The sequence below is a fragment of the Eptatretus burgeri genome, chromosome 7, assembly GCF_056783735.1.
Source record: "Eptatretus burgeri isolate ZD-2024b chromosome 7, Ebu_testis_v1, whole genome shotgun sequence".
Lineage (NCBI taxonomy): Eukaryota > Metazoa > Chordata > Myxini > Myxiniformes > Myxinidae > Eptatretus > Eptatretus burgeri.
In genome coordinates, this window is record NC_140967.1 from 97,624,060 (window position 1) to 97,639,045 (window position 14,986).

The 14,986-nt window shown below is 43.4% G+C and overlaps 1 protein-coding gene across 4 annotated transcripts in view; it reads right to left on the reverse strand.

Moving 5' to 3' along the window:
• Positions 1-14,986, reverse strand: part of TDP1 (tyrosyl-DNA phosphodiesterase 1) — a 67,871-nt gene that overhangs the window by 38,263 nt on the left and 14,622 nt on the right. For all 4 annotated transcript variants that reach the window (XM_085889743.1, XM_085889742.1, XM_085889744.1 and 1 more), the window contains exons 5-8: positions 14,424-14,479; positions 12,210-12,306; positions 11,680-11,714; positions 6,452-6,544 (exon numbers count right to left, since the gene is read on the reverse strand). In XM_085889743.1, coding sequence (XP_085745869.1) covers positions 6,452-6,544; positions 11,680-11,714; positions 12,210-12,306; positions 14,424-14,479 — 281 coding nt within the window. The remainder of the gene's footprint in view (positions 1-6,451; positions 6,545-11,679; positions 11,715-12,209; positions 12,307-14,423; positions 14,480-14,986) is intronic.

The window sequence follows — 14,986 nt, forward strand, 5'->3', positions numbered from 1 at the left end:
GGAGTGACAAGAAGCTGGAAATCAAAAATAACAAAGAGCGAGAATTGCTTTGCAATACATGTCCCCTACTGGTCTCAATGAATGGTCAGGAGATAAAAATTCGTTTGCGTTTAATCAACGCTTGAGCAGATTAAGCAGAACAAAAATCAAGAAGAAACTCTCAAACCCATTGGCTCTTAACCTGGGGAGCACGCCCCCCCCAGGGGGGCGTGAGTAATTTCCAGAGGGGGCGCAAGCCCGGAGAACAAAGTAGGAATTTCTCGAATTATTTTTGGAATTCTCTTAAGTGTTTGCATAATATCGTGATGAACATTAAAAAAAACAAAAGTATCGCCTTTAACAATTTTCGTTTTCTATTCACGACTCGGCCTACCATTTTCTGTATTAGAATTAATTTTAAAATTAAACTTTTATTTAAATGTAATATTAAAATTTATATTTTATTTTAATTTTAATATTAAAAAAAAAAATTCACAGATTTGCAGTACCCAATTCAAACTAAATCATTCGCAATGAGTGCAAAAAAGCAGAAGTATCTTGACGAATATATTACATTTGGATTTGTCCCTCCAAAAGGGTGACACAGAGGTACCCCAGTGCGTAATATGCTACAAGGCTCTGAGCAATGATGGCATGCGGCCCACCTGCTTGGAACGCCACTTGAAGACAATGCATCCTGCTCTCGCTGCCAGACCCAAGGCATTCTTTGAAACAAAAAGGCAGTCCTTGAAGCAAGCTAAGATGGACAGCAGTGGAGCATTTCGGCAACAGACTTCAAAGGTTGTTGAGGCTTCCTATGAGATCACCATGTTGATTGCAAAGAGCAAAAAGAGCCATAACATCGGAGACATTCTCATAAAACCAAGTGTACTGCATGAAGCAGAGCTCGTTCTGGGGAAGGATAGTGCAAACAAGCTTTCCCAAATCTCTCTCTCAAACGATACCGTCAAGGAAAGGATCGATGAGATGTCTCAAGTCAAAGATCAAGTTCTCGACCAAGTAAGAGATTCTCCTGTATTTGCCATCCAGTTGGACGAAACGACTGACGTTGCTCATTGTTCTCAGCTACTGATGTATGCTCATTCCGTGTCAGGCAATAGTGTAAAAGAGGAAATGCTCTTCTGCCATTCCATGGAAAGTTATACAACAGCAACAGATATTTTTCAAGTGGTATCAAACTTCTTGCAGGAAAATCAACTTTCGTGGGACTCACTGGAAGGGATGTGTACTGATGGAGCTCCGGCCATGCTTGGTTTGCAATGTGGCTTCATAACAAGAGTGAAAGAAAAAAGTCCATCTGCTATAGGTATGCACTGCATCCTTCATCGTGAAGCCTTAGCATCTAGAACTCTACCTGCTGAAATTAGGGATGTCATGAACATAGCTATCAAGGTACTCAACTTCATCAAAGCTGGAGCCTTAAACAGTCATCTCTTCAAACAGCTGTGTGTGGATATGGATTCTGAACATGAAGCCTTGCTTTTCCACACAAACGTACGATGGTTTTTGAAGGGAAGCATGCTTGGACGGCTTTATGAACGACGACAAGAAGTGGCAACATTTCTAGATTCGCAGCAGAAAGCAGATCTCCATGACAAGGTCCAGTCTGAAGGATTTTTGCTATCTCTAGCTTACCTGGTGGACATCTTTGAAGCGCTGAATGACATCAACCTCAAACTCTAAGGGAAAAACATCAACATAATCATGCACCATGATGTCATTCAAGCCTTCATGGCCAAACTCGACCTCTGGAAATGTCGAATTCAGGATGGAAAAACAGCCAGTTTTGCTAACTTGGATTCTCCTCTCATTCAGTTACCTTGATACTGAGTTAAAGAAACAAATAATTACTCATCTGACTGAATTGAAAGCATAATTCATCAGATACTTTCCGGATATAGATGAGAAGCGCGAAAATTCATAAGGAACCCATTTCAATGTGAAGTAGCTGATATTTCAGACGAAGTGCAAGAGGAGCTTCTTGAGTTAAAGTTCAACTCCTCGGCTGAAGAAGACTTCAAAAAAAAACTGGATCTAGAGACGTTCTTGGTCACGTACCTTCCTGTTTACCCTTTGATCTCACATCAAGCTCTTCAGATTCTGACAATGTTTGGATCAACGTATCTTTGTGAAGCTGCATTTTCCACACTCGTTGCTGTCAAGACCAAGTACAGAAACAAGCTGAACGTTGAAGGGGACTTGCGTTGTGCTCTCTCTGGCATTCGACCATGCATTCAAGATCTGGAAGCTAAGAAGCAATGTCAAGTATCTCATTAAATATGCTGTGTATATGAGTGTTGCTTGTACAGAATTATTTGTTCAATAAAAAGACTAAAAACATGCATTTTTGTTCAGTTTTTTCTTTTAATTCAGGAGGGATTTTTAATCATTTGGTTGAAGATGTAAGGGGGGGGGGGGTGTGGAGGCAAGGACCAACTACGAGAGGGAGCATGGTGGTAAAAAGGTTAAGAACCACTGCTCTAACCCAACGTGTTTGGGTGCATTCGGCAAAATAAAAGGAAAATCAATTTTCATTTCTGATACCTGTTGTAGACTAAAACCAATAAAGACAACTAGGATAACAAAGCGGAGATAAAATTACTTTGCTTTAACACACGCTCAAGCAGACAGCACAATTCAAAATGAAGAAGAAACTCTAACCCACCATATTTGGTTAGTTTCTCGGCTTTGTGCGATTTCACATTAAATATAACCCGATGTACAGACACGAAGTAAAAAAAATTGATACGGCTTATGTGTATATATAATACATCGTGATTATATACGTAGGATCATTCCAAATGCCAAGGACTAACACACAGGACTAAAGGCCCGGTCACACCTTGACGTTTTAGCCAGCGATGGCAACGTATTAAAATGTATGTAAAACGCTGGCTGACGTTGAACTTTTGATGTTTTTTTTTTTTAAGATTCGGACGTATTCATAACGAGTTGGTCGTATGCATAACATATTAGTAATGGACACAGAACGTTTCGTTGTGTTATAGATAACTTATACCAACGAATGCTGACCTGTTGTCGGCCTACACAACCGATGCCCAACGATAGTCTAACTTAGGCATAGCGCGTTGCACGCATCACCGACGATGTCGTGACATAGCCTATTAAAAGGCTGACGCACAACGATTCGAATCATAACTGCTGTAGAAATGGAAGTGTCAACATCGCGGTCACACCTTGGCGATCTTGCCAGCGTATGCCGACCTAAGAAAAATGTGTCTAAAACGTTGGGGCACGTCAAATACGGTATGAGTAAGTTTGGTATACGTGAGTAGAACGCTAAAGTACGCTATCATACGTCGTAGTAAGTAGAGTACGTCAAGAAATTTTAAACATGTTCAAAATTTTACGACGTACTCGGCATATGACACACGTTCCGCATGCGATGGGGATAAGTTTTACACACGATATGTGGACGCTTACACACGTCCACAAACGCTACTTATAAGCTACTCATAAGTCGAAACACGTCGCGGTAATGTCTTTTTTACGCGAAACTTATTTCTAACTTGTGTTTGACGTGCTTTGAACCAATTCTTTACGTAGTCCCAACACACATCGACGTATGTAAACGTATTCCAATGACGTCTTCCGGTCGACAAAAAAAAAAAATGAACGTGTTTCTAGGTTACAACTGCCATATAAAGACGTGTTCCCAGCGGTTTTGGGAATTGGTATATAAAAATGCTGCTCATAAAAGGGAACCCAACAGTGTTTTCGAGTTCCTTTTTGAGTCAATGTCCATGTCAGCAGTATCAGTATTAGTTTGTTCATGTTGGCAGTAGTAGGTGAGTGTGAGGGTGTGGGTTATGATGGATCCTCCTTGCGTCCGCGTGTCCACGGGTAGGTTCATAGGCTGCCACTCAACGATTTAAATGGCTGCATCTCCACTATTGAAAGTAGACGCTTGCGCTCAACAATTGGATTTTTTTTACACTCAACGACTTTTAAACGGTACCACTCAGCCATTTTCATTGTTTACAATGAACGATTTAAATTGCTGTCACTCGCCTTTGTTTTTTGACGCTGAGGTTTTGAAATTTGAAGTGTTTCTTCTGAACGTGTTAAAACGCTCAAACTCGACTATTTTAAATAGACGCTGCCGATGGACAATTGGAATCATAGCCAAGCTAGACATCGAAGTGTGAACATCCTCGTCATGCCGAAGAAAAGTTTGAAGAATGCTGCAAATAAGTGTCCTGGCCGTGGCCGTGGACGCTGACCAAGGACGATCCATTATACCGACGTCTTTCAGCCTATGAGTAACTTAAAAGTAACGTCTGTTGACGTGTGGCAACGATCGCGTAATGTGCCAACAACACGTTAATCATAGGTTAGAAATAAGTTTCGGGTACGCTAAACATTACCTCGGCATGTCTCAACTTATGATTAACTTACAAGTAGCATATGTTGACGTCTGTCAACGATCGCAGACCGTGCATACAACTTGTGGCCAGCGTAGCGGAACGTGTGAGTCATACGCCGGCATACGTCGTGAAATTTCAAGCATGAAAAAATTTGAGGACAACCGAAAAGTACAACGTTTAAAGCCAGCGTACAACGACGTATGGCAGTGTTTTTCAGCGTGCTCTCAATGTTATCAAAACTTACCCATAACGTATTCAACGTGTGCCAGCGTTTTAGAAAAAAAATTCAAAAATCGGCACACGTTGGCTAAAACGTCAAGGTGTGACCGGGCCTTAAGGCCTGACGATCTGTGTTGCCTCATGCAAATGCGGCACGTGATTCTAATGGGGTGGAGTCAGGCCAGCTGTCCAGCCAATGGGTGTAAAGCAGTGGGGTGGAGTCAGGGCAGCTGAACACTGAGCCATATATAATATGTGATATTTTCTAAATCTAAAAAGGTCATAAGTCTGAAAAATTGGCAAAACACCCTGAAACTCAAACTTGTTCTGTAACTTATCATAATAAAGCCAGGTATCAATTTTCAGTTGAGTATGTCAAAGGGTTTGGGAAAAAAAAAACCTGAAAAATCACAGGTGAGATGGATGGACAGACAGACGGAGAGAAAACCTGTAGTCCCCCCCCACCCCCGATTAAACCGGTAGAGGACGAATAAACTAAAGTTCTGCCTTACTTGCTAAGCACATTGTTGCCTTCATAAGGACAGCTTTGTGCTATGAAGGTTTGTACTACATAGCGAGGCGCAGACATCAGTACATCCATAATAATTTTGGGTTCTCACCGGCAGACCAGAGAAAATGATCAGGACATGGTGAACAGCCCTTTAAATAAGGGACATTTATATAACTAGAAGCACCTGCTCCCTCCAGGAGCCGTCAAGGGGGGTTATTATATTTATGCCTATTTTACTCCAAGGGGTCCCAGGATTACACACCCAAAAAATGGTTGCGATCGGTTCAGCCGTTTTTGCGGTACCTGGGAACAGACAGACGGACAGATGGTGAATTATAGTAAGATAAAGCAGGAGCATCTGTCTGTCTGTCTGTCTGTCTGTCTGTCTGTCCCTGAATTACACAAGGGGATAGCCCCGCCAAACCTTGTGTGGAACGTTTTGGGGTCCCAGCCGGTGTCCTCAGGTGGGTGGGAGGTTTCATAAATACCTCAATTCAATGATTTTGAGTTTTAATCCACAAGTCACGTCAGAATGGCGTTTCTCTTCATTTCCCTCACGAGTGTTTGTCATATTGTATTTCGTTATATTTATGGAATAACATTAATTTGTGATTGGAATGAGGCTGTTTGGAATGAAAATATGGAGAGATTGAGTTTAAAGGAGAATCAGGAAATAATACGAGGTTCACACCCATGGCATTTGTGGATTCGGCATGACATCATTAAAACACTTCGTTTACTTCATGAGTGTTTGTAATATTGTATTTTGTTAAATTAATGGTATAGTATTGATTTGTTATTAGAATGGTGCTGTTTGGAATGAAAATATAGAGGTTAAGTTTAAAACAGAACGAGGACATTATGAGGGGTTCCACCCGTGATATTCACGGATTTTTGCAGGTTCGCCATTTTTTGCCCAAGTCCTTCACGAACTGGCTGTCCAGCCCCTCCCGTGCATAACCCAGGTACCTTACTCGCCCATAATATTTTTTGCATACATGACGCTAAACGAAAGTGCCTTTAATGATAAATCCAAACTTTAGAAGCAAATCAAACAGCTAAAGTGAGAAATGTCCTCAGAGCAGTAAGTTAGACACATTTTATCAACGTGACAGTAACAAGTTCTTTTGCACTTGGTGGATGATGAGCAAGGAAACTTTTACTGTGAACCTAAAACGGAAAGGCCTGCCTTGGGCAAACCCAAACACCACTGCACGGACAGTTTTCTCTATCTTCCATGGGTTTACGACCTGGAGTTGCTAACTTTCCATTGGTCACCCGTTGGTCAACATGAGCCACCCATTGGCAACAAGAGTGCAATAACTCGTCGTACCCCTGAGTTTTCTGATGCCAATCTGCGGAAATGAGGTTGGCAGTGTGGATGACGACACGCAGCCCTTCTTCATACAACAGCAACATCATTTTCCTACGGGAACACCAGGGTGGAGAAGAAATGGCAAATTAGTCAACAGACTATTGACTTCCGGCTCTGGGTTTGCAGCAACGGCAGGTCTCTCTCAGGGGTCTCTGCCGACTTTCTCAAGGTTAAGTTTCCAGTCGTTATCTGTCCCGTTTTAACTGTGTATTTTCTCACCTACATATTTCTGTGTTCCTAGTTCGGTTTCGTTTCAAAAATCGTGCTATTTTGTGAGTTTTCGTCGACCTTGTCTTACCGGGTCCCTTGAGGCCTACCCGTCCTTCCCTCGCGGTGAACGATCATTTTTATTTGTATTCTCTCCCTATCACCTTCAATTCATATTTTCTCCACTTTCCTAGCACCCCCATCCCTCCTAACTAAACACTGTTTCTTGTCTTAAATTTAAAAAAAAACAACAACCTTTCTCCCCCCACACCCAAGAGTCCCGATCCTTCTTCTTCTTCTTCTTCTTCTTCTTCTTCTTCTTCTTCCTCCTTCTGCCAACACACTCTTGCCATTACCTTCACGATTTCTTCCTAAAACCTACCATTCCCAAATCTTACCTATTCTTCAAAAATCCATCAAAAAATAATAATCTTCCTTGTATCCTTTCTATCTATATACCTCCTGTAACCACGTGTCCCTCTACTTTTCATCGACCCAGCAGCTTCACTCTGTGTTTACCAATACAAATTCACCATTCACCTCACAATTTTTTTGACAACCTTTCCATGACCTGATCTGATGAAATAATATTATGTAATGTAATTATAAATTATAAATAATAAATTATGTAATTATAAATAATATTATGAAATCTCAAATAATAATAATAATAATAATAATAATAAAAACAATCTCTTATAATGTTTCATCTCACTCTTTCACACGTGTGGTACTCATTACTGCATCATAATGCACTACTCTTTTTCTTTTTCAACAGACTGCTCTCAATTCGACCTTTCCTCATACCTTGCCTAAAAAAAATCCAACCACTACAGCGTTTCTTCTCTCCATTATCTTAATTCGCCTTTATTGCATCCCTCACGAAATGTCTTCAATCACATCTCTGAACTAAAAGAAAAAAATTTTAATCCCAGTTTGCTATGAATGTTAACTTTCCATCAACCATTCTTTTTTTCCAACTTCAGTGCCAACGAACCCCTCTCACCTACCCCGCCCCCTCCCAAAGCATCCATCACACTCATCTCCCACCAAGCTTCCCTCTCACCTTTCTAAAAAACTCCCCTCTCACCTTTCTCCTTCAACTCTTCCCACTCACCCTTCTCCCACCATTCACCCGCCTCACTCACCCTACTCAAAAGTTGCTCCCCCCCTCACAACCACAAAGCTGCCTCCTTCCCCTGCCCTCTCACCTACATCTCATCACTCCACCTCCTCAAATCCTCAACTGCCTTCGGCCCCCTCTCTTGACCCCCCTCTCCCCCAGCACCACAAAGACTTTTCTCCTCCTCCTCCTCCTCCTCCTCCTCCCCCTAGCCATTCTGCAATCTCCCACACTCTTTCAACAACCCTCCTTACCTCTCCCCCCCTCCTCCATTATCCTACCCTCCCATCCCCTGCACCCAAAGCCTCCTCCCCTCCCTCTTCATTAACAGTGTGGACCTTAAATATCCGGGGCCTTCGCTCAAACCTCACAGATCTTTTCATACAGGTTGCCACTGACATACCAGACATAATCTGCCTAACAAAAACTTTCCTCCCTCAAGACGTCTCTGACTCCCAAGAATCTCTCTCTGGTTACTGCCTCCTCCGGTATGACAGACATGAGCCTCGTCCTGGTGAAGGAGTGCTCTCTTCATCAAAGACTCCATTCCTCACTCTCAATGCACTGCCCTAACTCCCCGACACCACCAGGAATACATCTGGCTACGGCTGATTTTGACAAATTTCCCTGAAAATATCTGCTCTTCTTCCTGCGCTCCAATCGGTTCTTCTGACGACGTGCTTGTCAACGTGGACATCTCTCTGGCTGTTATCAAAGATCCACCTCAGCACCGTCGAGTCTGGCATTTCACTCAAGCTGACTGGCAGGGTCTCCAAGCAGCCATGAAACTTCGAGACTGGTCTCCCAACGCTACTTTTTCCAACATCAACTCATCCTCGGAATTTGTTCAAAGAATCTGTCTCTCTGTCTCTCTCTCTCTCTCATGCACACATTTATCCCCTCTCATCTTCAGTTGTCCTACCCTTCCTCCCATCCTTGGTTCACTTAAGCTTGTGGTGAGACAGTGGTCCTGAAACAACTTGCCCTTTGCCTCATGGATAGCAAACCCAACTGAGGATAATCTCAGTTCCTTCCATAAAGCTCGGAAATAAGTGTGCATCTTCCCTCAGGAGTGACATAAAACAACATCTTTCTAAGCTCAAGTCTGAACTCTCAAACCTCTCTCACTCCTCCAAATCCTGGTGGCATTTAATTAAATCTGTTTCTGGTGTATGTTCCCATTCCATCCCCTCCCTTACCTCAAATGGCCACACTGCTGATACTGCACGTGAAAAGGCTGAATGCCTAAACTCAGTGTTTGCAGCTAAATCTTGTGTCCAAAACCCATCTCTTTCTGTGCCCACCTTACCCAGTCACACCCAACTGTCCCTGGACTCTGTGTCCTTTTCTTCTGACAAAGTGGAGAGCTTGCTGTCAAACCTCCCCTCAGATTCTGCAACCGTTCCAGACGGCATCAACCCACGTGTCCTAAAAACCTGCTCCTCTGCTCTTGCTCACCCTCTCATTTGCTCAAGGTCATCTGCCATCTGCTTGGAAATCAGCAAACATTACTGCCCTGCACAAAAAAGGTGCAATAACAGATCCCTGCAACTACAGACCAATCGGCCTTCTCCCAATCATCAGCTCGGTTATGGAATCCATCATCGCTTCAGACATTAAATCCTTCCTCTTCTCCAATGGCTTGATTTCCGATCATTAATTTGGCTTCTGACCAGGTCACTCTACCCTGGATATGCTGCTTCTGCTCTCCCAACAATGGATGGAGGTACTCAATGCCAGACATGAAATCAGAGCATATCCCTCGACATATCACGTGCTTTTGGCATGGTCTGGCACCCTGCCCTGCTCACCAAACTCTCTTCCTATGGTATCCAAGGCCATCTCCACTCATGGCTCGCAGACTTCCTCTCCTGTTGCAGTCAACGTGTGGCCCTAAAATCTAAATGGAGTTCTTTCATGCCCTCTTCCTGTCCAGGCTGGAGTTCCTCAAGGTAACGTTCTGGGCCCTGTTCTTTTTCTGGTTTTCTTAAATGATCTCTCCGACTCTGGAAAATCCTCTGCATCTCTTTGCTGATGACCCCACCCTCTGCCGTCCCATCTGTCATCCCTCAGACCGGCAAGAAGCAGCTTCTTCGCTCACTGCAGATCTGGATAAAATCACAAACTGGTCCAACACGTGGAACATGTCTTTCAATCCGGACAAATCTCACACGCTCACTCTGTCTCTCTGAAAGGACTGTTTGGAGTCCCCCTCCCCCACCCCCCCAATCCACTTTCTCAACAATCCTCTGGAAGAAGTCCTTTCTTTCAAGCTTCTGGGTCTCACTATCTGCTATGATCTTTCCTGGGAATGCCACATTCCCAACATGGCCTCGAAAACCAGTCGCCGATTGGGAATCCTCCGTCATGCAAAGTCCATCCTCGGCCCACCTGAGCTCCTGACCACATTCAAATCTTTCGTCCACAGCCTGATGGAGTACTGCTCTCGCCTCTGGGCTGGTGCTTCTGCCTCTCACCTTTCTCGGTTTCCCACTGTGGAAACCAAGGCATTTCGGATCATTGGCATCTCCCGCGATGAGGTTGAGTCTTTGGGCCTCTCACTCTCTCACCGCAGGCAGGTCGGTGGTCTTTCTGTCTTCTACCGTCTCCTCTCCGGTCTCGCCCCCCCCCCCCTGCTCTGTCTGCGATTTGCCCCACCATATTTCCCAGGGCGCTCCAGGTCCGCCACCAACCCCCTTCTGGCGAAACTACCAAAACCACGAATCACTGCTCACCTTCACTCTTTCATTCCTCTTTTTTCCCGCCTTTGGAATAAACTCCCTCACTCTGTTCAATCCCATTCATCCCTCCAGACCTTCAAAACAGCTGATCACCACCACCTCTTATCGTCCAAATCCCCCATCACCCCCATCCAAATCCTCGATCTTTTCTACCCCCATTAATCCACCCCAAACCCACCTCCTTCAAATTCCCTGCTTTCCTTCCTGAAAGTCCTTGTAATGTCCATCTTGTATACCCCGTGTTCCCCCGCCTCATCCCTCTCCCTTCAACAGATCTTCTGTCTCTGTTCCCCAGTTTTGTCCTTCCCACTCCCTCCCCCGTCGCTGTGCGTTGTGTGTTAGCTCTCATACGAGCCTCGACAAGGTATACAAAAAAAAAAAAACAAAGACTAACTTGTCACTTTTTGCAAACAAACACACAAATAAATAAAACAAACATTTCCAGGGCCAAGCCTGTTTCCACTATTCTGGGCCAACTGGGCTGGCTTTACATTTCCAACCAATAAAATGTCAGGGAAGACATAGTAAACAGTCTACCTGTCATATACATTATTAGTTACAAAATTCGCTCTATTTATTCACTTACCCTCGTAATCAGTGATTTTGGGCTGTCTGTAATACAACTGTATTATATCTGATATTGCAGGAAGTTAGTGCGAGTCATTTGTTGACCGCTCAGTATCCGACTTCCCCATGTGTAAGGCTAGCAATTGTGCTGTAAAGATGGCTGCCCAATTCGAGTAGTACAAGAATGTCGAATTCGCGAATGTCAAGTAGTACCAACCAAATATCCTCATGTTTCACGGCAGCAGAACTGTGTGGATGTGCAGGTGGACTACGCTGAGAAATGTCTTCCCTTTCAGTGAAGAGTATTTGGTGGATAATTCACAAATTCACTTTACTTATCGACTTTCCCTCACATTAATCCAAAACCCAGAAGCACGATTTCAAAACAGCATATCCTATGGCAATTTGTTTTCGCCTTCAGTCTGAAGCTTCAATAATTCATGGAACCAATGTCAAGGTTAAACAATTTTGAGTGCACTCTCCATTTTGAAAATGAAACATCTCTCCCACAGCAAATCTTTCCGGGCGAACGCAAATACTTCACGTACGTGTGATGTGTTCCAAAAGCGATGTCCAGCTTTGCCTGTAGGGTAAATAAATAAATAAATAAATAAATAAACATGGCTCATCACTCAAAACCGAAAAGTGCACAAGTAATAGTTAAATGCAAATGGAAGAGAAGACAATGCCAAGGACAATAACTCATTCATCACACTGAAGACAAAGCATCTCAAGATATACAAAAGTTCCTCGTAATGCTTTTCGATAAAATTGTTAAGGAGAATATTTGCGAGTCGACTTGATCCTAAATCCGAAATGTTCATTTCCTGGTGGCGGCTTTTAATGTCTCCCGTACTGTGCCCGAGACCGGCCAAATGATTCCAAATTGGTATTTTCACACAATCGGAGGAAAAACCTCAATTTGGTTCTGCCAGATTTACACTATACTGGTCAAAGCAAATTCCACTAAGGGCACACCGAAGATGGACTTTCGTGGAATTTCATTTGTTTTGAACAGCGATCGAAGCTCAGGGAGATCCGAAAGACATGTTAAGAGCTTGGAAAAGTGGGGAAGCACCTGGCACAAGGTGATGTGTGGGAATGGACTCGTCTGCTTGACCAGCTGTACGTTGTTCTCACGATGCTCTCCGTGAACCAACAAGACGGGCAAAGAGCTGTAAAGGGTGAAAAGCTTGTTACTTCTCTCCCAAAAAATAACAATCAGGTATTTTCTCCGTAACATGGTAGCCGAGACTTGGAGTCTGATTTTGCATTGTGTGTCATCCAAACGTTCATCTTGCAGATTAGCAAAAGGGTGTTTATAATGGAGATGAATTTGGTCAATTGACAAAAAGCTCATAATTCTCAAAAATATAAATATCCACTAAACTTTATATGCATTCGACAGAGTGAAACAATCCTGGTGAATACAGGCTACAGGATTTGTAAAGCTGTTCCAAAGATAAGATGACAATCAAACGGGGTTGAAGAATAGCACAAAGGGCCGTCTACATAATACCGTACATGAGATTGGAGTGGAGCGGTTGGAACGGTGATGTGAGGGGTGGGAGGGGAGGGAAGGGAGGGTGATTTAATTGTTTTGGAGAATGTTGGAAGCACTACCACCTTTGCAATGAAGGCATTTTGGATCTCCAGATGTCTTGAGAGCATCAAATATCAACCTCAAAATATGTCAAATAATAAACCCAGACAAGGTTTGATTGGCACATGTACCCCTCCTTGAAGGTCAATAGTGAGCCAGGTGGGCTTTGAAAAAAAAGAAACCCCAACAGTGGCATTGTGTTTCTCCTGAGACCAGATCGTGTCCAATAGCCTTGGAATCAAAATCCTTAACTGCAGCCTGCAATTGGGGTTCAACCCACAATCATGAGGATGCTCACCACTAGGCCACCAATGAAGACGTACCGCACGAAAAAAAAGATTTCTAATAATTCTACAAAATTTGCATACGGTCCCCAACAGGAAACAAAAAACAAGTGGACCTAGAACGCAACTCGGTGGAGCGCATACCTCCAGCAGGCTGCACAGTTTACGTTTTGCATCCCATTGACAGGCCGGATCTGTGCTCGGACCCGAAACAAAATCTAATTGCTTGTTATTGTCACCTACCGAACTCATCCACCAAGTTTCGTCCTAATCCGTCCATAACTTTTTGAGATACGGTGAGACCCCGACATTCACGGGGGAAACACTCCTGGAAAATGCCAAGAATGTCGAATTCGCGAATGTCGGGGCATTGTTTCAATTGGAGAGAGGGGGATAGGTTCCCGGTGGTTCATGATTGAGAAGGGAAAATTTTACGAACACGAATGCACATGATTACAGTTTCATTAAAAATGCTTACAAATAAAAAGCCAGCAGCAGGTATTGTTTCAACTTTTTTGGATGGATGATGATGATGATGATGATGATGATGATGATGATGATGATGATGATGAGTTAGAATCCAGTAAACTCCTCTGAAGAGGACGCAGGTGAGGGTGCTGATGAGTCGTGCACTGAAGTTGTGATAGCCGGTGTAGTAGCTCTACTTTCTAGTTCAGGCTCCAGACTTTTTTTTTTCCTACCTCTTGGGAACAGATGCATCTCCTGCACCACTCTTGCGCTTAGGACACATGATCGAACAATGAGCACTAAAAGTCCACAAGCGTGAGGAATCACAGGTCAAGGCAGCGGGACGAGAGGAAAGAATGAGGCCCAGGACACGCAGTGCATACGTAGCCATGCAGGGATTGTGGGTAGATGGAGGAAGGGTAGGTAGTGTGACCATTGTTTGTGGGGATGGGAGTGGGGGATGGTTTATGCGCACATTGAGTTTCTTCATGTGCGGTTGGTGGAAGATGGTTTTAGAACTTTTATGCACGTGGCTAGTGGGAGATGGTTTATGCGCCTGCAAAAACCACGAATAGCCAAAGCGCAGGGGCCGCTAATGCAGAAGCATGTTACATTTTATAAACTGTGAATAAGTGGGGTCCGCAAACGTCAAATTCACAAATGTCAGGGTTCCACAGTATTATGCTACACATCGTTTTTATCTCTACCACTCAATGGTGAAGAATCTTAAAAATTCAAAAATCCAGATCCGGATCTTCACCAAAATCTAAAAAAATTAGGCCTTGTCACATACCCAACCTGTGCACCAAGTTTCATCCAAATGCATCAATAACTTTTGAGATATCCGGCTCACAGACAGCCAGAAAAACATGGGTGAAAACAGCCAACATTCAGTGGCAGAGGTAGGAACTTGCTATCTTAATACTCATAGGCTCACCGAAATTCATGTGGGTATTGCCCCACAAACCACGGGACATCGAAGCAATAGTTGAACTGAAAAATAAAAAGGACAGAGAAAAACATAATTCAACTTTGATGATGAGTTTGATCGTCGCGTCTTTCCTCGGTGCAAATCAACCATGCAGATCTTTCTAAAGTAATAAATGTCAGTGTGTCATCAGTAAGAGTGTGTGTGCGCGTGTGTGCGTGTGTGCCCTCCATAACTTCAAACCCATGAAACCTAGTATGCATACTAATGGGACTCCAAGGTGATGCATGGGTTAATTTAAACATACCTTTGCAAGATAGTTAACAGCCTTATTTAATTATCCTTTATCAAGGCTCATCATTGGTCACCTCGCTGTCCCTCACTGGGGTATTAATTCGCAATTTTTTGGCCTGCCCAGCAATGCCTTGACTTGGAACAGACTGCAACGATTTCTTAAGAATAAAGTATATTTTTTTTCTTTTTCCACTTTCCCCACTCAAATCATCGAATGTTCGATTCTCATACCTATGAATTGCTGGATACATTGCAATGCTTATAAACGCCCAGAGGCA